We start from the raw sequence: 22,448 nt of genomic DNA, 5'->3' as shown, positions 1-22,448 counted from the left end.
AAAAAAAAAAAAAAAAAAAAAAAATTAGCCAGGTATGGTGGCACGTGCCTGTAGTCCTAGCTACTCGGGAAGCTGAGGCAGGAGAATCGCTTGAACCCAGGCAGTCAAGGTTGCAGTGAGGTGAGATAGTGCCCCTGCACTACAGCCTGGATGACAAAGGACACTCCATCTCAGGAAAAAAAAATAAAAGAGAATGGGCCAAAGCCCAGTGACAAAACCAAATGCCTCAGAGGATGTGGAGCAACAGAAACCCTCATTAACTGCCAATAGGAATGCAAAATGGTACAGCCACTTTTGAAGACAGTTTGGCAGTTTCTTACAAAATGAAACACTCTTATCACAGGATCCAGGAGTCATACTCCTTGGTATTTATGAGTATTTCTACTCCCAAAGGAGTTGAAGACTTATGTTCACACAAAAACCTGTACACAAATGTTTGTAGCAGCTGTATTCATAACTGCCAAAACTTGGAAGCAACCAAGATGTCCTTCCGTAGGTGAACAGATAATGCACATCTACATAATGGAATACTATTCAGCAGTACTTCTAAAATGAGCTGTCAAGCTCATGATTCTGCCATGAAAAGACTTGCAGGAATCTTAAATGCACATTACTAAGTGAAAGAAGTCAATCTGAAAAGGCTACATATACGGTATGAATCCAACTATACAACATTCTGAAAGAGGCAAAACTGTGGAAGCAGTAAAAGATCAATGGTTGCTAAGGGTTGAGGGGAGGGAAGGATGAATAGGTGGAGCAGAGGACTGTTAGGGCAGTGAAACTCTTCTGTATGACACTATAATGGTAGATGCATATCACTGAAAATACATCCAAACCTATAGAACGTACAACCCCAAGAGTGAACTCTAATGTAAACCATGGACTCTGGTGATAGTGACCTGTCATTCACTGTCATTCAATTTAAACAAATGACCACTCTGGTGCCCAGTGTTGGTGATAGGGGAGGCTGTGCATGTGTGGGGATAGGGAGTAAACGAGAACTCTCTGTACCCTCTGCTCAGTTTTACTGTGAACTTAAAATTGCACTGAACAAATAAAGTCTATTTAAGAAACGGTCACAGCCACTTCAATCATGGTAATAAATATACAGAGACTTGGTCAATGGGTCACAGAGTATTGCATCTGACAAACACAGTTAACTGCATTACAATAAAATATAGGAATAAAAAACTAAAATAATAAAATAAAATATAGGAATAATTGTTTAAAAGATTGAGGCCAGGGGTGGTGGCTCACACCTGTAATCTCAGCACTTTAGGAGGCCAACATGGGTGGATCACCTGAGGTCAGGAGTTCAAGACCAGCCTGACCAACACAGTGAAGCCCTGTCTCTACTAAAGATACAAAAATTAGCCAGGCATGGTGGCACATGCTTGTAATCCCAGCTACTTGGGAGGCTGAGGCGGGAGAATTGCTCGAACCCAGGAGGCGGAGGTTGCAGTGAGCCAAGATTGCACTACTGCACTCTAGCCTGAGTGACAGAGTTAGACTCCATCTCAAAAAAAAAGAAAAAGAAAATATTGAGCTCTGGGGGATGCTGTACAGTGAGTAGTGCCACAGGGCTAGAAAAAACCACCCTGCCCTAGAGGAGACATGATGATCCAATCCTATCCCAGGGCTCACCACCCTCCCAATCAGTGATCCACATACATGCAGGCCAGTTCCTGCTTAAAACCTGTGACTTCTTCCTCCCTCCAGGTAAGCTCTCTTCTCTGGGCTCTACCGTCCTCTTGTCATCACCTGTTGTCCCAGGAGTGTTTGTGGAGGTACACTGGTAACACTACCAGCTGCTCAAAGTCTCTAGTTCTCTCAGGAAGCTGAGGGATGTGTGATTTGGCCAGGGTTCCTGGGGCAGAGAGAAGAAAGGGAGGAGGCTTGGAGATGGAGGCAAGTTTGCTTCCATAGCCATCTCACTGTTGGTTCCAAATCCTGGCTCCTTCACTTGGCCTTCCTCACTAAAGTGCCCCTTCTTCCTTTGGGTGTTTAAAGCACTTGTGAGCAGCAATTCAGGGATGCTCAAACCATTGCTGCCTTGCAGTCATCTGCAGTCACCTGGCCTTAGCTCTGCCTCTCCTGGAACCTTGGGGACATTCTGTATCTTGCATTGCACCCAGCAGAGCATTAGGCCCAAGGGAGGCTCGATGAATATATGGTGAGCATAAGTTGTGGTGGAAACCCAGCCCAAGGTGCTAGGGCAGAAGTGTGAAGTATGAGAAGGGTGCTGGGCAAGCTCATCCAGTTAAGAAAACCCTGGTCCAACTGGGCATCTGGAACAGGAACTGGAGCTCAGCAGCCCTAGGGTGTGGTCTCAGTCTCTACTATTCTCTTGTGCATCAGTTTGCCCCACATCATGGGAACCAAGACACCAGCCATGCCTAACCTCAACTTCCCACGGCTCCCAGGGGAGCAGGGTCTCAAACTCTTCCTTAAGTTCAGTTTGAAAAAAAGGCAGAAAGAATTCAGATCAGTAAGCTTCAGCTCTTCCATAGAGCACAAAATGGCCTGTTCCCTGAGAACACAGCCAATCCACCAGGACCACCAGCCTGGGGTGAGGGGTGGCCAGGAGAACAGCATGTATAGGGAAGGGGTGTCCCTATTAGAGGCCTGTGGGACATTTCCACGGGTGGGACTTGGTCACACACACAGAGTAACATCCCTTTAAGTCTTCAAGGTCAAGGGGGTTTGTGGTACCATAAAATGGAAGAGGTGGCCTCATCCCAATTATGTTGACAGTGGTGGTAGAAGGTCTGGCATGGCTGGTAGCCTTGGCCATGGACTTGGAAGGGCTAATCATCAGTGCTGCCTCCAAAGTGGGTGTAGGTGGGTCCATCCTGGGTGCTAAAGGGCAACTGATGGATGGTAAGCATGAGACGGAGCTGAGCACCTAGGATGCTCGTTCTGCCAAGAAAGCCTCACCTTCCTTGATAACAGGAAGATCATGAAAATCAATGTAAACTGAGGTGGTTTTTTCCCCCCAACTGAGTAAGTTTAAACCTTCACTAGAAGCTGCTGATTAAAGACCTCCTAACTACCAGCTTTTGGTACCCCACCCCTATCCCTTTGGGACTCAACATGGTACAGGCAGGCCCAGCTCCACATTGTCTGAGGGCTTTTTCCCAGGGGCAGAAAGAGCCAGGGAATGTATGCACCCTGGGATCAACCTGTAACCACTGACTAAAGGCAGCAGGCAAACACCCACAGCTGCCACCCCTCCGGCGAGGTAATTCAGAGGCAACTGCTGTGTGCAGGCCCCTAGAGGCACTCAGCTCCCTACCACAGTCCCAATAGGCTTGACAAGCATTCACAAGGACTGTCTCCCCTTCCTGCTTCCCGGGATCACCGCCCGCCCCACATAAACCACTCGCACCAATTCTTGGCTCAGGCGCTGCTTCTCAGGTGGCTCTGCCACAGCCACCTGCCACTTGTGATATATACTTTGGTGGAGAAAGTGTGTGCCACCATCTAAAGGAAGCCCCTAAGGAGACAGAGGTGAGGTGGGGATGAGAGATGGAGGCCTCCCAAGAAGCCTCCTTGGGGGATCCTTGACCATGAAGGCTCAGACGCCCAGCTTGGGGGCCATCCAGAGAGGCACTCACTCGTAGGAGCAGGATGCATGCATCAAACTCACAAAGAGAGGGTGAAACCACACAGCCAGTGCTTTTAATTCAAAATGAGAAATATATCATCCAGGCTAGACTGCTCACATTCACCTGACAGCACCTTCTCTCCCTGCAGATGAGGGAAGGCTGTGATGATTTTATCTAGAGCCTGCCTGGTGGGCATGAGCTTGGCATAAAAGGAGCTGCAGAATCCTGCTGCTGATTGACAGACGCATTTCTGAACTCTTTGGGGGCCAGACACTGAGCAGGACCTTGTTGATAATAGTGCCTAAGTGGGCACAAAGCCAGGGGCTGGGGCCTGCCAGCATGCAGGCACAGCTCCTCCACTCTCAGGGGAGTCTGAGGCCCCTTGTCTTTCAATGACTCTGGGTTGGTTTTTGTTTTTTTTTTTTTTTTTTTTGAGACGGAGTCTCACTCTGTTGCCCAGGCTGGAGTGAAGTGGCACACTCTCAGCTCACTGCAACCTCCGCCTCCCAGGTTCAAGTGATTCTCGTGTCTCAGCCTCCTGAGTAGCTGGGATTACAGGTGGGTGCCATACACCCAGCTAAGTTTTGTATTTTTAGTGGAGACAGGGTTTCACTATGTTGGCCAGGCTGGTCTCGAACTCCCGACCTGAGGTGATCCACCCACCTCGGCCTCCCAAAGTGCTGGGATTACAGGCGTGAGCCACCACGCCCGGCCTGGACTGTGGGTTTGGAAGGAGAAGAGTGGGCTGAGTTCCAGTCAGCTCCTTACCCTAGCACTAGGGCTGGCAGGGATGGAGGAAGGTGGGGTCAAGGACAAGCGTGGCTGCCACACTGCAATGGTCTAGGTTACACAGCAGCTCTAGGCTCAGGATGTTCTGTGGTTCCACTAACCTGAGGATAGGCAGGACCTCCTCCACCCTCTGCCCCCTTTCTGCAGGCTTGTGTCACCCACTTGTCCTGGTATAGCAGTACATCAGAACTGGGAGCAGGCAGTAGATGCCAAGCTTCATCTGGCTGTGTGTCCACCCTCTGCCTGCCCTCAGAAGTACCATCCCAAAGAGGAATCAGCGGGGCCAAGCAGCACTGAGTTCCTTCTCTAGGCCTTGGACAAACTGGTCATTGAGGAAAAGCAGCTGACCATGGGGCAGAAAGCGGGTGAGGATGCCCTCAATGCGGTCAGCCCGCAGCAGGAGGTTGGTACCGGGGGCCAGCAGCCGGAGGTGGTCAAGGAGGAGGCGTGCCAGCAGCCGGAGGGTGCCCTCAGCCAGCAGCAGGTTCTCGTGGGCGTCCAGCACCAGGGCAAAGCCTAATGAGAGCACGCCCAGCCACACCACCGTCCGTGGCTCCTGGAAAGGGTTCTCTGCCGCCAGGCGGAAAGCCCCACGTGGGGCCTCATGCAGCGGCACTTGCTCATCTGAGGACTGCGGCTGCAGGTCCATGGGGGGCCGGCCGGACGCCTGCTGCTGCAGCCGGCACATTGACTCCACCTGCCTGGAGAGAGTGGGCAGGTCAGGATGGTGGGCTCACACACCAACTTTGTCAACCTCATAACCAACCCTGGTGCTGGGAGCTACCATCATCCCCATATCTCAAGTGAGAAAACTGAGGACTAGAGAGACTAAGTGATCTGCCCAGGGCCACAGAATCAGGAAGTGTGAGCCTCCAGGTCCTGAACCACTTTATTCCATGTGGCCAAGAGGGCAGGTTTTCAACCCAGCTCCTTGGGCTGAAAAAGAGCACCACAGGAAGAAGATCCTGCCCTCACCTGCTTCACAGAGGCCTTCTCCACATAAAGGAAAGGGATGAGGAAGAAAATAAACGCCATAGGGGGGAGGGGGGAGGGATTGCATTGGGAGTTATACCTGATGTAAATGACGAGTTGATGGGTGCTGACGAGTTGATGGGTGCAGCACACCAACATGGCACAAGTATACATATGTAACAAACCTGCACGTTATGCACATGTACCCTAGAACTTAAAGTATTATAATAATAAAAAATAAATTAATTTAAAAAAATAAATTTAAAAAAAAAAAAAAGAAAATAAACACCATTGCCCAACATAGGCTGTCCAATCTCCACCCTATTCTGCAACCCTCTCCAGGTATGAAAGAAAGACCTTCCTTTGGACCAACAAGGCTTCTTAGACGCTCCCTTTGATCTTTCCTGAATTACCTTCCAGTCTGAGCCATGCACAGGCTGGTTTCAAAGGCATATATTTGGTTTTCTGAGCTACAGGGAGGGGAAGGAGAATGAGAAGAACAAGGGGAAGGCAGGAGTTGGCAGACGGTTGCCCCAGAGTGGTGCCACCCCACCCAGAATGCAGAGGTCCAGGAGGCTCCAGCACCTGCCAGCTCTGGCTGGGTCTGAGAGGGAAGAGCCAAGGCTAGCCACCCCAGTCTGGAACAGTATATTCCAAACTGTGATCTGGATCCCTGGCTTTCTGGAGTCCTCATGTACCACACTCTCTCTCTTCCTTAGAGATTCATAAAGTAGGGGCTGGACGCAGTGGCTCACGCCTGTAATCCCAGCACTTTGGGAGGCCGAGGTGGGTGGATCACAAGGTCAGGAGTTCAGGACCAGCCTGGCCAAAATGGTGAAACCCCATCTCTACTAAAAATACAAAAATTAGCCGGGCATGGTGGCAGATGTCTGTAATCCCAGCTATTTGGGAGGCTGAGGCAAGAGAGTTGCTTGAACCTGGGAGGTGGAGGTTGCAGTGAGCCCAAACTGCCACCACACTCCAGCCTGGGCGACAGAGCAAGACTCCATCGCAAAAAAAAAAAAAAAAGAGATTCATAAAGTCTACAGGCATACTAAAGGCCCTGTTAAGTACTGCACTGAAAAGCATGTTTAAACTGTTGGCCGGGCGCAGTAGCTCATGCCTGTAATCCCAGCACTTTTGGAGGCCAAGGCGGTCGGATCACGAGGTCAGGAGATCAAGACCATCCTGGCTAACATGGTGAAATCCCGTCCCTACTAAAAATACAGAAAATTAGCTGGGCGTGGTGGTGGGCACCTGTAGTCCCAGCTACTCGGGACGCTGAAGCAGGAGAATGGCGTGAACCCGGGAGGTGGAGCTTGCAGTGAGCCAAGATCGCGCCACTGCACTCCAGCCTGGGCAACAGAGCGAGACTCAGTCAGCCTGGGTGACAGAGCGAGACTCCATCTCAAAAAAAACAAAAAACAAGGCCGGGCGCGGTGGCTCAAGCCTGTAATCCCAGCACTTTGAGAGGCCGAGACGGGCGGATCACGAGGTCAGGAGATCGAGACTATCCTGGCTAACACGGTGAAACCCCGTTTCTACTAAAAAAAATACAAAAAAAAAAAAAACTAGCCGGGCGAGGTGGTGGGCGCCTGTAGTCCCAGCTACTTGGGAGGCTGAGGCAGGAGAATGGCGTAAACCCAGGAGGTGGAGCTTGCAGTGAGCTGAGATCCGGCCACTGCACTCCAGCCTGGGCGACAGAGCGAGACTCCATCTCAAAAAAAAAAAAAAAAAAAAATCTGTACCGTCTGCTTGCCTACTCTCAAACCCTTTTTTTTTTTGACACCGAGTTTCACTCTTGTCGCCCAGGATGGAGTGCAATGGCACAATCTTGGCTCACCGCAACCTCCTCCTCCAGGGTTCAAGTGATTCTCCTACCTCAGCCTTCCCAAGTAGCTGAAATTATAGGCATGCGCCACCACGCCCAGCTAATTTTGTATTTTTAGTAGATATAGGGTTTCTCCATGTTAGTCAGGCTGGTCTCGAACTCCTGACCTCAGGTGATCCGCCCACCTCAGCCTCCCAAAGTACTGGGATTATAGGCATAAGCCACCGCACCCGGCCTACTCTCAAATGTTAGTTCTGCTACTTTCTAGCTGCGTAACCTTGGACAGGTTAAATTCCTTAAACACTCTGTACCTCAGTTTACTCATCTGTAAGGTGGAGATAATAACTATACTTATCTCGAAAGACTATTATGAGGGTTAAATGAGTTAATATACATAAGATATTCAGAATACAAATGCTTAGCACTTACAGGCTGAACAAATGCTAATTATACTAACAATGATGATAACAGAATTACTTATTTAACTGTTTTCACATAACACTTATGAAAAGCTGTGGAAGACTCCCTAGGAAATGCCACTCTAAAACTTCCTCTCTGCTTCTTAGTCCTCCTATTTATCTGCGTCCCCACTCCCTGAGAATACCTATTACAATCAGGCACGTGTTCAATGAAGGCCTGGGGCTGGGCTGTGTGGTTACCTGGCCACAGCTAAAATCTGTTCCTTCCGGAGAAGCCTGTCCCTTTCTGCACCATGCGGCCGTGGGTTATCAGGCGACTTCTCAGCACCAAAGACGCAGGAGTAGAGCACTCGGCAAAGTCCCGTGTCCTCAGTATTCGGGGCCCTCAAGGTGTGAATGAGGAAGGCGTGGACCATGGCTCCAGGGTGGGTGCTACAGTGAAGCCAGAGACCTTGGTAAGGTGAGAGTGAACCCCAGCAGGAGAGGCAACCATAGGAAGGGGCTGACCTGGCAGTGTCTGGGAGTGTATCCAGAGGCTGGTGAGGCTGGACACTTTGAACAACAGCATCTGAACAGTATCACATAACAGAATCCAGTGGTTAAAAAAAAAAAAAAGGCCGGGCGCAGTGGCTCAAGCCTGTAATCCCAGCACTTTGGGAGGCCAAGACGGGCGGATCACAAGGTCAGGAGATCGAGACCATCCTGGCTAACACGGTGAAACCCCGTCTCTACTAAAAAATACAAAAAACTAGCCGGGCGAGGTGGCGGGCGCCTGTAGTCCCAGCTACTTGGGAGGCTGAGGCAGGAGAATGGCGTGAACCCGGGAGGCGGAGCTTGCAGTGAGCTGAGATCCGGCCACTGCACGCCAGCCTGGGCGACAGACCAAGACTCCGTCTCAAAAAAAAAAAAAAAAACACCTCAGACATACACAAGCAGAATAGGCATAAACTGAAAAAACAAACAAACAAAAACCTCAGACAAGCCTAAACCTAGTTCTACAAAACAACAGGAATCTTCAAAAGCGTCAAGGTCATGAGGTCATGGAAAACCTGAGAAGCTGCTCCAGACTGAAGGAAACTGAAGAGACCATATAGCTGAATGCAATGTGTGCTCCTGGATCGGGTCCTGAACCAAGAAAAGGGTAATTTGGGCCAGGTGTGGTGACTCACGCCTGTAATCCCACCATCTTGGGAGGCCTAGGTGGGCGGATCACTTGAGGTCAGGAGTTTGAGACCAGCCTGCCCATCTCTACTAAAAATAAACTAGCCAGGCATGGTGGCGCATGGTTGTAACCCCAGCTACTTGAGAGGCTGAAGCCAGAGAACCGCTTGAACCCGGGAGGGGAGGCTGCAGTGAGCCGAGATCGCACCACTGCACTTCAGCCTGGGCGACAGAGCGAGACTCTGTCGCAAAAAAAAAAAAAAGAAAAGAAAAGAAAAAGAAAAGGATAATTTCCATAAAGGGCATTATTAGGACACTAATAAAAACATTTAAAAACATTTAAATATGGACTATGGGTCAGAAAAAGTCTTGATCAATGTTACCCGATTTTGAATGCAGACGCTTGTCCTTGTTTTTAGAAAACAAACACGGATGTGCCTCTAAATATGGACGCAACGGGATTTCACATCTGCAACTAACTCACATGGTCCAGGGAAGAAAAAAGGCAGAGAGAAAAACAGAGGAAATCATAAGCTAAATAGGGTAAAAGAGGTTACAACTCGTGAATCTCATCAAAGTGCATACAGGAGTTACTTGAAACTGTCTCAAAATAAAAACTAAATAACAGTAATGGTTATCTGGTTGGCTCAGTGGCCGGCCCGGGAGTTGAAAGACGGCAAGTACACAGTCAGTGGGTATCTGTAACTAAGGCTAAATAGACGTCAGTTTAAACTCGTCAAAGAGCAGGTTCGCAAAGGCACTTCGACAACCGGAGCCCAGCACCCGGACGCTGACCTCCGCGACCCTCCAGCCGCAGGAAGAGCGCGTCATCACTCCGCGCCGCCGCGTCCCCCCTTCCACCAGAGAAATGGTAGCGGTCAAGATAGCTTACAACACTGCCTCCGTAACCCTGAGGCGCAATGCACTTCGGGGGTTGTAGTTTCTTATTCCAGTCAGCCAGGCCTAAATGGGCACCCCGCCCTGAGTGTGTTGCCCCTGCAGCTCCGGTCCGCTGTCGTCGAGGCGTCGCCTCACCCTTCCTTCCGGGCCCGCGGACTGCCAACAAACACTCCCTTCGGTGACAGGAGAGCAATGGCGGCTGCGCGGCCTGTGGGCGCCTGCGCACGTCGATCGCGGGCGCGCGCGCCAGCTGACGCCTCGGGTTGGGCGCAGTGCTCATGTCCAGGGCGGTGCTGTGGGAGCCAGGTGCCGGCTGCATCTCCTGATGCTTGGACCCTCGCCGTGGGCTGGCCTCGCAGAGGGACAGAAACCCTCTTTCCCCAAGCTGCCGGCAGAAACTATGCTCGTCACTCCCGTTGCGGGCTCGAAGCGTTCCCGCTCGAAGCCCTAGACCAGCCGAGCCCCAGGCTGCCGACTTCGGCGACCGCGAGGGGGCGCTGCGACCCGGAGCGCGGAGTCCGTGGAAAAGGCCGGGGCCTGGTTGTCCCCCGAGGGAGGGGTGCTTGGCCTGCGGCCTTAGGAGGCTCGGGGGCGGGCGGCGGGTGGACCTAGGCCGAGCCGCACAGCTACGGGCTGCGACTGAGTTCTTACCTGGCCAACATGCGTGAGAATTACTGAGGCATCAGTTCAAATGTACATTCCTGGGCTGTACCCCCGGAAATTACGACTTCGGAGGTAAATATGTATATTTAGGTACATGTATATTTTGCGCGGATTTTCAATACAAATATGTGTATTTTGCGCAGATTCTGAATGTATAGGTTCCTGCAGCGGGTTAATGCTGGCACTCGGATCGGCGCAGAACTATTCGAACGCTGCTTCCGAACTCTCACTGTCTGGCAGATCTGTCAATTTCATTGGGCCCCAGTGAAACTTTGTAGAGTGTCACCCAGGGCGAACGCTTAGTAGGGCTGATCAGCAAGCCCCCTTCTTGACTGGAGGCCATCAAAACAACAGGGAAGAGGTTTATACCTTAAACCTGAAAGGGGCACTGTGACACTAACCTGTAGAGCCTTACAATGGGGTAAAAGCCCCAACTTGGAGGCTTGGCCTATTGGTGTTAGGGGGCCCCACAAGGCCTGCCTGGGCCTCGCTGCCTGACTTGCATGTTCCTCCAGCCACCACCACCACCACCACCCACTCCCACGGCAACCATGAAGGTGCACCTCCTTTATCTCTTGGCACGTGAATGGCTTCAGCCTTGTCCCCCAGATGTGCCTCGGAGCCTCCCCCACTGACTGTTCCCTCAGCCTAGAATTCCCTTTCCTGGCTTTTTTTCTTTTTTTCTTTTTTTTTTTTGGCAGCCTCCTTGCCCCCTCCCACCAACAGTGCTCCTGCCTCAGCCCACCAAGTAGCTGGGACTACAGGCAGGCAATACACCCAGCTAATTTAAATTTTTTTGTAGAGATAGGGTCTCACTGTATTGCCCAGGCTGGTCTCAAACTCCTGGGCTCAAGTGAGCCTCCTGCTTCTCCCCCACAAAGTGTTAGGATTACAGGCATGAGTCTCAGCGCCTGGCCTTTCCTGTCCTTTTAATTGCCCTTGCAGACATATACTCAGACCAAATGGGAGGAAGGCTTCCTGCTCAGGCTGCCCATTGGCATTCAGCTGCGGCCTTTGCACCCCTGTGAAGGTCTCACCAATACTGCTGATGGCTTCCATCTTCGCTCCCCAGGGCCATGCACAATGCAGGACTGGAGCCAACTTGAACGAGCTCTTTGCTGACAAGAAAGGAGAACAGGGCAGGGTGGCCCAGGCAGGAATCCTAGAGCAGCACCCCCTGAGAAAGTGCACTCTGGGCCCCTTCAGCCATAGGAGCCAGGGTAGGTTAGGAGGTGGCCGAAGGGAAGCTGCAGGTGGCCAGGGCCTGGCCAAAGCCTGTGACAACACATAAATATGTGTGTGGGTGTTGCGGCAAGCCCAGAGACTGTGGGGCCTCAGCTACAAAGCTGGGGAGTGATGTTGGCACAGCTCCTGGTGCCCAGTCCTTATCGCTCTCAGCCAGGGCTTGTGTCTGCCAGCTGATTACAGCAGAGAGCTAGCAAGGAGAGGGCTCTGGTTGCTGGGGGCCACCTGGCATCTGGAACACAGTTTCCCAGCCTCTGTCCACTCCTCAGGCAGTGAGTCAACACCAAGTTTCTCACCACTAGAGGGCTGGCCTCGTGAGGTGTGTGGAGGAGACAGCTGTGAGAGGCTGGTTTAAGCTAGTACTCCAGAGGACAATGGGAGACCCAGATGGAGGTGGTAGCATGGAGGGCTTCCTCACCCTGGTGGGAGTGGGGCTTTCACTTGATGGTTTTGCTGGAGGGTGCTTGTGGGTGTGCCCTGGGAGATCCCTTTTCCTTAGCCGCTGGGCTCTCCTGGGTCCAACCCATGCTTCTGAGAGTCTGTTCTGGGTACAGTGGGAATGTCTATGCCTGCTAGCTCAGACATCATCTAAAACAGCAAGCCCATCAGTGGCTACTGATGGTGACCTCACTGCTCCATGACCCAGCTGCACCACTCTTTTTTTTTTTTTTTTTTTTGAGATGGAGTCTTGCTCATCGCCCAGGCTGGAGTGCAGTGGCGCGATCTCGGCTCACTGCAAGCTCCGCCTCCTGGGTTCACACCATTCTCCTGTCTCAGCCTCCCAAGTAGCTGGGACTATAGGTGTCACCACCACCACGCCCAGCTAATTTTTTGTATTTTTAGCAGAGACAGGGTTTCACCGTGTTAGCCAGGATGGTCTCGATCTCCTGACCTCGTGATCCGCCCGCCTCGGCCTCCCAAAGTGCTGGGATTACAGGCGTAAGCCACCATGCCCGGCCAATATCTTTACTCTTAATTGTCCCAAACTGGAAAATACTCAAATATCCGTAAGTTATGGAATGATGGATAAATTGTGGTATACTCGTACAGTGGAATAGTATAGGGCAATGGAAAAGAACAACTAATAATACACAACATGAGTGACTCTCACAGACACAATGTTCAGTGAAAGAAGCCAGTCACAGAAGTGTACATGCCATGTGACTCCAATAACATAAAGGCCCAAATCTAGGCAAGCCATGCTGCACTGTTACAAGTCAAAATGGTGGTTATCCTGGGGAGGCAGTGACTGGAGAGGCATGGAGCTTTAGGAGATGGTCACATTCTGAGTCTTGATCTGGGTGGTGATTACATGGGTATATTCTCTTTCTAAGTATTAACCAAGCTGGACACTTAAGATATATGCACTTTTCTATATATTAGATTCAGTAAAAACTTTAATAATGGCTGTGACAATCCCACTAAAATGATATTACTTTGAAGTCTGCCTTTAAACTGGAAGATAAGAATGTGATAGAATCCTTCCCCTGCCCCAAGGCTTGAATTCCGGCAGGGTTGAGTTTTTTAGCATGAGAAGAAATTTAGAGCATAGCCTTTCATTTGACAGATAACTAAGTGGGCTCAGAGATGCTCCCTGATGTGGCCAGTGTCACACAGCACAGTGCCAAGTGGAAGGCATCAGGGACATGAGCTCTGGTCCCTGGAGTAGCCACCATGGAAGTAAGAGAGGTTGGGGGAGGACTGTAGGTGCGGGGAGCACTTGAACAATATTGCAAAGGATGGAGATTGCCTAAAAGCGAGAATGCACCATTCATTCGTGTGCTCATCCACTCATTCTGCTGGGAAAATCCTCTGGGTGCTTAGAGTTCCCATCAGGCTCTGTGCAGACAGATGCAATGGCCGAGGCAGGTAGGAGTCAAGATGACCAACAGATTCAGAAGTGGGGAGGACTCTGGAGGAGCAATCTGGGAAGACTGTGTGGAGGAGGGAGCATCTGAACTGGGCTTTCTAGAGAGGTAGGAATTCAGTAGCTGCAGCTGGCAGGAAAAGCATTCTGGATATAAGGACTAGATCAGAGCAAATACAAAGGGTGAAAAGAAGCCAGCCTTCCTGGACTCAGGGTACCCTGGCCCTCCTTTATTTAGAGGACATGGGTCCAATCAGAAATGCCTCTGCATCCTCCCCAGCCAGTGGGGCACTGTAGGAGCCACCTAGGTGAGGCCTCAGGAAAGCCATTGTTTTCCAAATAAGGGAGGCAGACTCAGTGCCATTTTCTGACTTCTTGTGGCCCTAGGACCAAAAACTGTGTGCTGAGAACAGTGAGGCAGGAAGGAGCCTCGGCCCCGGAGATGCTGCAGAGTCTACTTGTTGAGTGAGGTGTACAGACATTTATGTGGTTAAACTGCTCAGTGGGGTTTCTGTTACATGCAACTTAATGCACTCCTAATCAGTGCAGCATGTGAAGTGGACAGGGTGGAGCCTGGCACCTAGTTGGCACTCAATACGTCAATAAATGTTGACAACCATTAATCCAGCAGCATACATGGGAAGGTATCAGAGAGGACTTGATCAGCACCAGAAAAACAGGTGGGGCAGCTCAGAGGGCAGGGGGAACCAGCAGGACATCCTGTGGTTGCCAGACCTCCCCTGAAGACGAAACAGAAGAGTCTGAGTGTGTTGCGGCCGTGTGTGCATGTTCATGTGTGTGATGCTTTTTTATATTATTTTTTTAGACAGTCTTGCTCTGTCACCCAAGCTGGAGTACAGTGGTGTGATCTTGGCTCACTGCAACCTCTGTCTCCCAGGTTCAAGCGATTCTCCTGCCTCAGCCTCCTGAGTAGCTGGGATTACAGGCACCTACCACCACGCCCAGCTAATTTTTATAATTTTAGTATAGACGGGGTTTCACCATGTTGGCCAGGCTGGTCTCGAACTCCTCATCTCAAGTGATCCACCTGCCTTGGCCTCCCAAAGTGCTGGGATTACAGGCGTGAGCCGCCGTGCCCAGCCGTGTGTGAGGCTTTTACAGGGGTTAGCCCAGGGCTTGTGGCAGAGCTGGGCACCCAGTGGGTGGAGATGTGGGATTGTGTGTTTGTTTGTGACAGAGAAAGTGAAAAGAAAGAAAAGTAAAATAAAGCACTACAAAAAAAAAAAAAAAAGAGGAGCTTGAAGGCAACGGGTGGCTGGTTGCCCACCTACCTAGAGGGGCCACGCCTCCCTCGTTCTTTCCCTTCCCCTCCCTCTGACTGTGGGGAGAGGCGCCCATCGCCACACCCCCCAACCCTGCATTTCTCAGTGGTCCTCCAAGTTAGGAGGTTGCCCACAGCCCCTCCCTGCCCCCTCACATTGGCCCCTTTCCCACCTTCCCACCCGCCTGCCTTCCACTTTCTATCCACATAGGGTGGGGCCTACCCCCACAATAGAGGCAGCCTGGCTTGCCTTTTTATTTGTTTGTTTTTTGAGGCAGGGTCTCTTTCTGACCCCTAGGCTGGAGTGCAATGGCGCAGTCTCGGCTCACTGCAGCCTCAACTTCTTGGACTCAAGCAGTCCTCCTGCCTCAGCCTCCTGAGTAGCTGGAACTACAGTTGCACCCCAGCACACCTGGCTAATATTTAAAAATTTTTTATAGAGACAAGGTCTCACTATGTTACCCAGGCTGGTCTCAAACTCCTGACCCCAAGTAATCCTTCAACCTTGGCCTCCGAAAGTGCTGGGATTACAGGTGTGTGAGCCACCACGCCCAGCCAGGGCTTGCCTTTTGGAGCTCCACTGGTGCCCAGCTGGAAACACATTGATGTGAATTTTTTATTTTTTTATTTTTTCGGGATGGAGTCTTGTTATGTTGCCCAAGGTGGAGTGTAGTGGCTATTCACAAACACGATGATAGCGTCCTACGGCTTTGAACACCTAGGCTCAAGCTATCCTCCCACCTCAGTTTCTCCAGTAGCTGGGACTATAGGCACTTACCACCATGCCCAGCCACATTGATGCTCTTTACAGAAACTGAGACCTCAAGCTAGACCAGCAACCACCTATTTCTGGATGTGGGGAGAGCAGTTAGGTAGAATCTGCTAGTTCCAGGCAGTGGATTTTTTTTTTTTTTTCTTTTTTTGAGACAGGGTCTCGCTCTGTCACCCAGGCTGGAGTGCAATGGCATGATCTTGGCTCACTGCAACCTCTGCCTCCTGGGCTTCAGCCAACTTTGCACCTCAGCCTTCAGAATAGTTGGGATCACAGGCACATGCCACTACGTCTGGCTAATTTTTGTATTTTTTGTAGAGATGGGGTTTCACCATGTTGCTCAGGCTGGTCTCAAACTCCTGAGCTAAAGGGATCTGTCCGCCTTGACCTCCCAAAGTGCTGGGATTATAGGCATGAGTCACTATGCCCAGCCAAAGGTGGATTTCTTAATGCCTCCCTGATAAGAGTGTTTAGTCATTTCTCAAAGATCAAAGCAGGAAACTAAGAAAAGGGAATATGCTTTTCTGCAGATCAAGGTGGACTGAAATTGGGTGGATTATGGCTGCCCCAGAATAAAGGAGGCCAAAGTCGGGCAGTCTCTGTCCCTTCCTTTACTCTACCTCCCTGGACCCTCTCAGACACGGCAGCACTCTGTGTGGGGAGCCTCCCATTGGGCACTCCTACAGCTCTCCCATCTTCTGTCTCCACCAAACTCCTTCTGCAGCTTCCGAACTGCTACCTGTACTGCTGCATAGGCTGCTGCTTCCTACACACCACAGCTGAGCTTTGCTTATTTTGTTACAGACAGGGCCTTTTTTTTTTTTTTTAGATGGAGTCTCGCTCTGTCGCCCAGGCTGGAGTGCAGTGGCGCAATCTTGGCTCACTGCAAGCTCTGCCTGCCGGGTTCACGCTATTCGCCATTCTCCTGCTTCAGCCTCCCGAGTAGCTGGGACTACAGGTGCCTGCCACCACGCCTGGCTAATTTTTTGTATTTTTAGTAGAGATGAGGTTTCACTGTGTTAGCCAGGATGGTCTCGATCTCCTGAGCTCGTGATCTGCCCGCCTCAGCCTCCCAAAGTGCTGGGATTACAGGTGTGAGCCACCACGCCCGGCCTACAGACAGGGTCTTGCTCTATTGCCCAGCCTGGAGCAAGCAAAGTGGTGTAATCCTAGCTCAGCAGCCTGAACTCCTGGGCTCCAGTGATCCTCCCACCTCAGCCTCCCAAGTAGCTGGGACTACAGGCACGTGCTACACCCAGCTCATTTTTAAATTACATTTTGGTACAGACAGGGTGTTGCTTTGTTGCCCAGGCTGGTCTTGCACTCCTGGGCTCAAGCAGTCCACCCGCCTCAGCCTCCCTGTTACAGGTGGGAGCCACTGCGACCTGCCAGACTGGGCTTTTCTCCTGTGACCCATCACCCAGAATCTTGTCCATGTGCATAAAGAGAAGGAAACCTTCAGACTGGCTCCTTTAATTAAATGTTTTCAGGCATGTCCTTTTTTTTTTTGAGACGGAGTCTCGCTCTGTCGCCCAAACTGGAGTGTAGTGGCCGGATCTCAGCTCACTGCAAGCTCCGCCTTTCGGGTTCACGCCATTCTCCTGCCTCAGCCTCCCGAGTAGCTGGGACTACAGATGCCCGCCACCTCGCCCAACTAGTTTTTTGTATTTTTTAGTAGAGACGGGGTTTCACCATGTTAGTCAGGATGGTCTCGATGTGATCCGCCCATCTCGGCCTCTCCAAGTGCTGAGATTACAGGCTTGAGCCACCGCGCCCGGCCTAGGCATGTCCTTTTAACCTTTCTGATCCCCTGTCAATCTCTACATTGGCCCTAAGCAATAATGGCCAGAGCAGCCTCTTGTATGGCACTTGCTGTAGATGCCCTTGTTCTTTTTTGAAACAGAATCATCCTATGTTGCCCAGGCTGGTCTCTAACTCCTGGCTTTAAGTGGTCCTCTCAGCTTGGCCTCCCAAAGCGCTGGGATTACAGGCATGAGCCACTGCACCCGATCAGCAGGCCCTGTTCTGAGTGCTTTGCACACATCAGCTCATTTGATCCAATCCACAGCCCTGTGAAGTAGGAACTTTATTATTCCCATTTTACACATGAGGAAATAGAGGCCCAGTGGGATTCGCAACTATTCTGATGTGACACATGTGTCCTTGGAGGTGTACATATCAGTAGATTTCAGCCTCTACTGAAATCTTCTACTGAAGCCTTCTACTCCCCTTGTGTTTCCCTGTCTCCCCCCGTCCTCTCATGGTCATCCCAAGGGCTGGCTCGGCCCTTTTCCCCTGGAGCTCTGGAAGGCCATAGCATCCCTGCAACCCCATCCCTGATCATCCTCTATGACCCAACCCTGAGAGCTCCCTCCCCGCCCTATGCTTGGATGACCTCCTTCCCCAGTGCTCCCAATCCCAACCTAGGAGGCACCCTCCCTTCCGCCATCCTTCAAGAACATAGTCTTGGCTGGGCCCCAGGAGAACTAGGCCATGTGTGATTTGTCCTTTCAAACAGCCGCACTGCCTGCAGGGCTGAGAGCCAGGAGGCCCCACGAGGCAGAGGAGGCCCAGCCACGTGAGGCCCCTTCCCCTCCTGCTGCCCCAGGCCCAGCTGACTCAGAGCCTGGCACTCCTCCCAGGGTTGTGCGTGCCAGTGTGGGTTGGGTGGGGCCGAGGCAACCCTCGCTGCGCCCCTTGGCACCCACACAGACTCCTCCTGTGTGGAGAGGGTGGGAATGCTCCTTACCTTCTGTCCCATAATCAACTGTCTTCTTTGAATAATAGATTGTGAATAATTTCACGTCCCCGAACATTCTGTCTCCAGGCATGATTTTCGTGACTGCAAAACAGCGGCTTCTCCATCATTACGCAACTGGCCTCTGATCGTTTCCAGATTGCTTGTGGCCATGCACCTCCTTGTCTAAACTTCGTTCTGCACCACCAGCAGTATCATGGCCTGGGGAGACCAAGGGCTGTGTGCTCCATTCCAGGATCAAGACTTTGTAGAAATCATAAGTTTTCTAGATGGTTGTGGGCTGTTGTCAGCAGAAGGACTCAAGGCAATTAACATACAGCTAATGAACTCCAAAGAGGGTCTTTGATTTTTGAAGAATCTGACTTGAGAACAAATCAAGACTAAGACTAATATAGCCTCATCTTTCAACATAGGAGAGTCAGAAAACTGGCTGAGTCTGTGACACCTAAATGCCTGCCACCACCACATCCCGATATGTGGGTTCAGCACTTGACAGCTAACAGATCTCTTTGCTAGATACAGCAATCACATTTTCTGGTTAAGAGAGTAAAATTAACATTTACCAATTTTTTTTTTTTTTTTTTTTTTTGGAGACGGAGTCTCGCTCTGTGTCTAGGGCTAGAGTGCAGTGGCGCAGTCTCGGCTCACTGCAAGCTCCGCCTCCTGGGTCCAAGTAGCTGGGACTACAGGCGCCCACCACCACGCCTGGCTAATTTTTTTGTGTGTGTATTTTCAGTAGAGGTGGGTTTTCACTGTGTTAGCCAGGATGGTCTCGATCTCCTGACCTCGTGATCTGCCCACCTTGGCCTCCCGAAGTGCTGGGATTATAGTCGTGAGCCACCATGCCCAGCAACATTTACCAATTTTGTCTAGACTGTGGAACACTAGAACTCTGGTAGGTAGGAAGGTAAGTTGGTGCAAGGACCTTGGAAAACTGTGTGGAAAATACTAAAGTTAAATGTACACACTCCACTCCTGGGTATGTTTCCAGCACAATTTGTAACAGGCCCAAATAATACATCAAGGGTAGGATGAATATATTCTGTATCACAATTGTGCTGGGGGTTACACAACTGTATATATTTGTCAAAACTCACAACTGTACACGCAAAAGGGGAAATTTTAGCACTAACTTTGGCAGCACATATACTAAAAAAAAGGAAGACTTGGCCGGGCGCAGTGGCTTAAACGTGTAATCCCAGCACTTTGGGAGGCCGAGACAGGCGGATCATGAGCTCAGGAGATTGAGACCATCCTGGCTAACACGGTGAAACCCTATCTCTACTTAAAAATACAAAAAACTAGCTGGGCGAGGTGGCGGGTGCCTGTAGTCCCAGCTATTTGGGAGGCTGAGGCAGGAGAATGGCGTAAACCCAGGAGGCGGAGCTTGCAGTGAGCTGAGATCCGGCCACTGCACTCCAGCCTGGGCGACAGAGCGAGACTCTGTCTCAAAAAAAAAAAAAAAAAAAAGGAAGACTTAATTTTACTGCATGTAAGTTTTTCATTTTAATTTTGAAACAAGCCAGGAGCAGTGACTTATGCCTGTAATCCCAGCACTTTGGGAGGCCATGGCAGGAGGATTGCTTGAGCTCAGGAATTCAAGTACAGCCTGGACAACAAGGCAAGATCCTGTCTCTACAAAAAAAGGAAAATTAGTTGAGTGTGGTGGCACGCACCTGTGGTCCCAGCTACTCGTGAGGCCAAGATAGGAGGATCACTTGAGCCCAGAATGTCAAGGCTGCAGTGAGCCACGTTTGTGCCACCGCACCCTAGCCTCAGCAACAAAATGAGACCCTGTCTCCAAAAAAAAGAGAAAAGAAAAGAAAAAAAAAATCAGCCTGGGCAACATGGTGAAACCTCATCTTTATTAAAAAGTACAAAAAATATTAGCTGTGGTGGCATGCACTGATAGTCCTAGGTACTGGGGAGGCTGAGGTGGGAGGATCGCTTGAGCCTGGAAGGTAGAGGTTGCAGTGAGCTGACATCACATCACCACACTCCAGCCTAGGCAATAGAGCAAGACCTTATCTCGAAAGAAATAAAAATAAGTAAATAAATTATATGTATATGTGTGTGTGTGTGTGTGTGTGTATATATATATAATAGAGACAGGGATTCACCATGTTGGTCAGAACTCCTGACTTTAGGTGATCTGCCTGCCTTGGCCTCCCAAGGTGCTGGGATTACAGGCGTGAGCCACCATGCCCGGCCATAAATAAGTATTTTTTAAAAGATAAGAGAAAGAGAGCAGGCACAGTGACTCACACCTGTAATCCCAACACTTTGGGTGGCCAAGGTGAGTGGATCATGAGGTCAGGAGTTCAAGACCAGCCTGGCCAACATTGTGAAACCCCATCTCTAGTAAAAATACAAAAAATTAGCTGGGTGTGGTGGCAGGCACCTGTAATCTCAGCTACTTGGGAGGCGGAGGCAGGAGAATCGCTTGAACCCGGGAGTCAGAGGTTGCAGTGAGCCAAGATCATGCCATTGCACTCCAGCCCGGGTGACAGTGTGAGACTCTGTCTCAAAAAAATAATTAAAAATAAAAATAAAAATAAAAAAATTGGCTGGGTGTGGTGGCAGGGGCCTGTAATCCCAGCTAATCAGGAGGCTGAGGCAGGAGAATCGCTTGAACCTGGAAGGTGGAGGTTGCAGCGAGTTGAGATCGTGCCGTTGCACTCCAGCCTGGGCAACAAGAGTGAAACTCCATCTCAAAAAAAAAAAAAAAGAGAGAGAGAGTAGGGGTATATTCATACAGTGGAATAGTATGCAGCAATGAAGAAGAAACAGACTCCTGCTATACAGGACAAAATAATGAATCTCAAAATCATTGTGCTGGGTGAAAGAAGCCAGACAAAAGAGTACTCACTGTATAATTTCATTTATAGGAAGCTCGTGAACAGATAAAACTAAATTACTGACAGAGGTCAAAATAGTAGTTACCTCTGGAGTGAGGGTAACTGGGAGGGAGCCTCCCGAATTGATGGAAATGTCCTACATAATGAGCTTCGTGGTGGTCCTTTGGGTCTATGCTCCACGCTGAAGATCTGTGCCCTTGATGAAATGTCGATTATTCCCCAATTTTAAAAGAAAACCTTAATTTGTAAAATTGTCATGGCAAAAGTTACCAGGTGAACAATTCAGACATTGAAGTGGATGAAGATTCTTCCCCATTCCCTCCAGACACCACTGTTCCCCCCACTGGCTGTCTGTGCTTATGCCAGCCCCATGCAGCTCTCTAACCATGTGAGCTGGCAGCACGTGGCTGCTCGGAACTCCTGCAGGCTGGAATTCCTGCCCCACCCGGGCCAAAGCTAAACAACTTTTAAAGCTGGCTGGCAGCCTGGGATTTTAAACTGCCTTCCTGCCTGATCCACTTCCCTTTAGCACATCCAGGAAGAAAGTTACAGCTTCTCTTGCTGAGGGGGAAGGGAGACAAGACACCCCTGCCCCTCTCTCCCTGAACTTTCCAGGGCAGAGGGGGTCCCGAGTCAGAAACTGAGAGGCAAGCCCACAGCACCCCCTTTCCCAGGCCCAGGCTCCTGCCTCCTCAGCAGAGATGTCAGCACCAGGGCCTTCTCTTAGGGAAGAGCTGTCTCCTGGCTTGACCAATGCCCCCATCTCTCCTGCAAAAGGAGCTGAATACCTGCTGGGTGGGCTTAGGAGACATTATATCTAAAAGTGTCTAGAGCATACTAAGTATCCCATGGCTACAGCTAAGACTCCGATGGTGAGTTACAATGGGAACAGATGTGGCCAAGGACGTCAGCACTTGGCACAAGGCCTGGGCATTGTAGACACTCAGCCCATGTTTCCTTCTCACCACGTGGCCTGATCTCGGAGTGGGAAGAGGATGCTCACAGCAGAAGTGAGGTTGCCCAGCCCCACCCGCCTGGCTGTTCTGGGATTAAGGAGGGATGGGATACTCCTGGGAAGGCTGAAATGGCTGCTTCTGTGTGACCTGGGGCAAATGAATGCCTTCTCTGAGCTTCTGAAGCCGCTTTCCTCTGTGAAACCAGGAGGAAGGGTGGCTTCACAAGACCCCCTAAGCACTTAGGGTGGAGCAGGCATGCCAGCATGATGGTGCCCGGGGCCCATCCTCTCCCCTCCTCCATCTCCCTTTCTCAGGGGTCTGCACAACTATTTCCCCTTTTCTGGGGCAAATCCTCTCACCAAATAAA

At 50.7% G+C, this 22,448-nt stretch overlaps 2 protein-coding genes and 1 long non-coding RNA gene across 4 annotated transcripts in view; all 3 read right to left on the bottom strand.

Moving 5' to 3' along the window:
* The window catches only part of MAVS (mitochondrial antiviral signaling protein), a 51,529-nt gene extending 41,655 nt beyond the window's left edge, over nt 1-9,874 (bottom strand). The window contains exons 1-2 of the mRNA XM_025398950.1: nt 9,673-9,874; nt 7,860-8,051 (exon numbers count right to left, since the gene is read on the bottom strand). The gene's annotated coding sequence lies outside the window, so the exon portion shown is untranslated. The remainder of the gene's footprint in view (nt 1-7,859; nt 8,052-9,672) is intronic.
* On the bottom strand, nt 3,662-9,906 carry AP5S1 (adaptor related protein complex 5 subunit sigma 1). Of its 2 annotated transcripts, none has more exons than XM_025398953.1 (3): nt 9,576-9,906; nt 7,860-8,051; nt 3,662-5,098 (listed from the first exon to the last, which is right to left on the bottom strand). In XM_025398953.1, the coding sequence occupies exons 2-3, from the start codon at nt 8,033-8,035 to the stop codon at nt 4,672-4,674; spliced, it is 603 nt and encodes a 200-aa protein (XP_025254738.1). In that variant the 5' UTR covers nt 8,036-8,051; nt 9,576-9,906; the 3' UTR covers nt 3,662-4,671. The 2 variants fall into 2 exon arrangements, with proteins under 2 accessions (XP_025254738.1, XP_025254737.1); XM_025398952.1 differs by having other exon boundaries at nt 9,673-9,906.
* A 7,662-nt stretch (nt 9,907-17,568) lies between these two features.
* On the bottom strand, nt 17,569-21,319 carry LOC112632850. Its single transcript, XR_003121455.1, has 4 exons — nt 21,211-21,319; nt 19,944-20,061; nt 18,259-18,468; nt 17,569-17,831 (listed from the first exon to the last, which is right to left on the bottom strand). It is a non-coding gene; the product is annotated as an uncharacterized LOC112632850 (long non-coding RNA).
* Between the last annotated feature and the right edge of the window lie 1,129 nt (nt 21,320-22,448).

The sequence above is a fragment of the Theropithecus gelada genome, chromosome 10 (genome assembly GCF_003255815.1).
Source record: "Theropithecus gelada isolate Dixy chromosome 10, Tgel_1.0, whole genome shotgun sequence".
NCBI lineage: Eukaryota > Metazoa > Chordata > Mammalia > Primates > Cercopithecidae > Theropithecus > Theropithecus gelada.
Note: the sequence above shows the minus strand (reverse complement) of the source record. Positions and strands in the feature narration are given on the sequence as shown.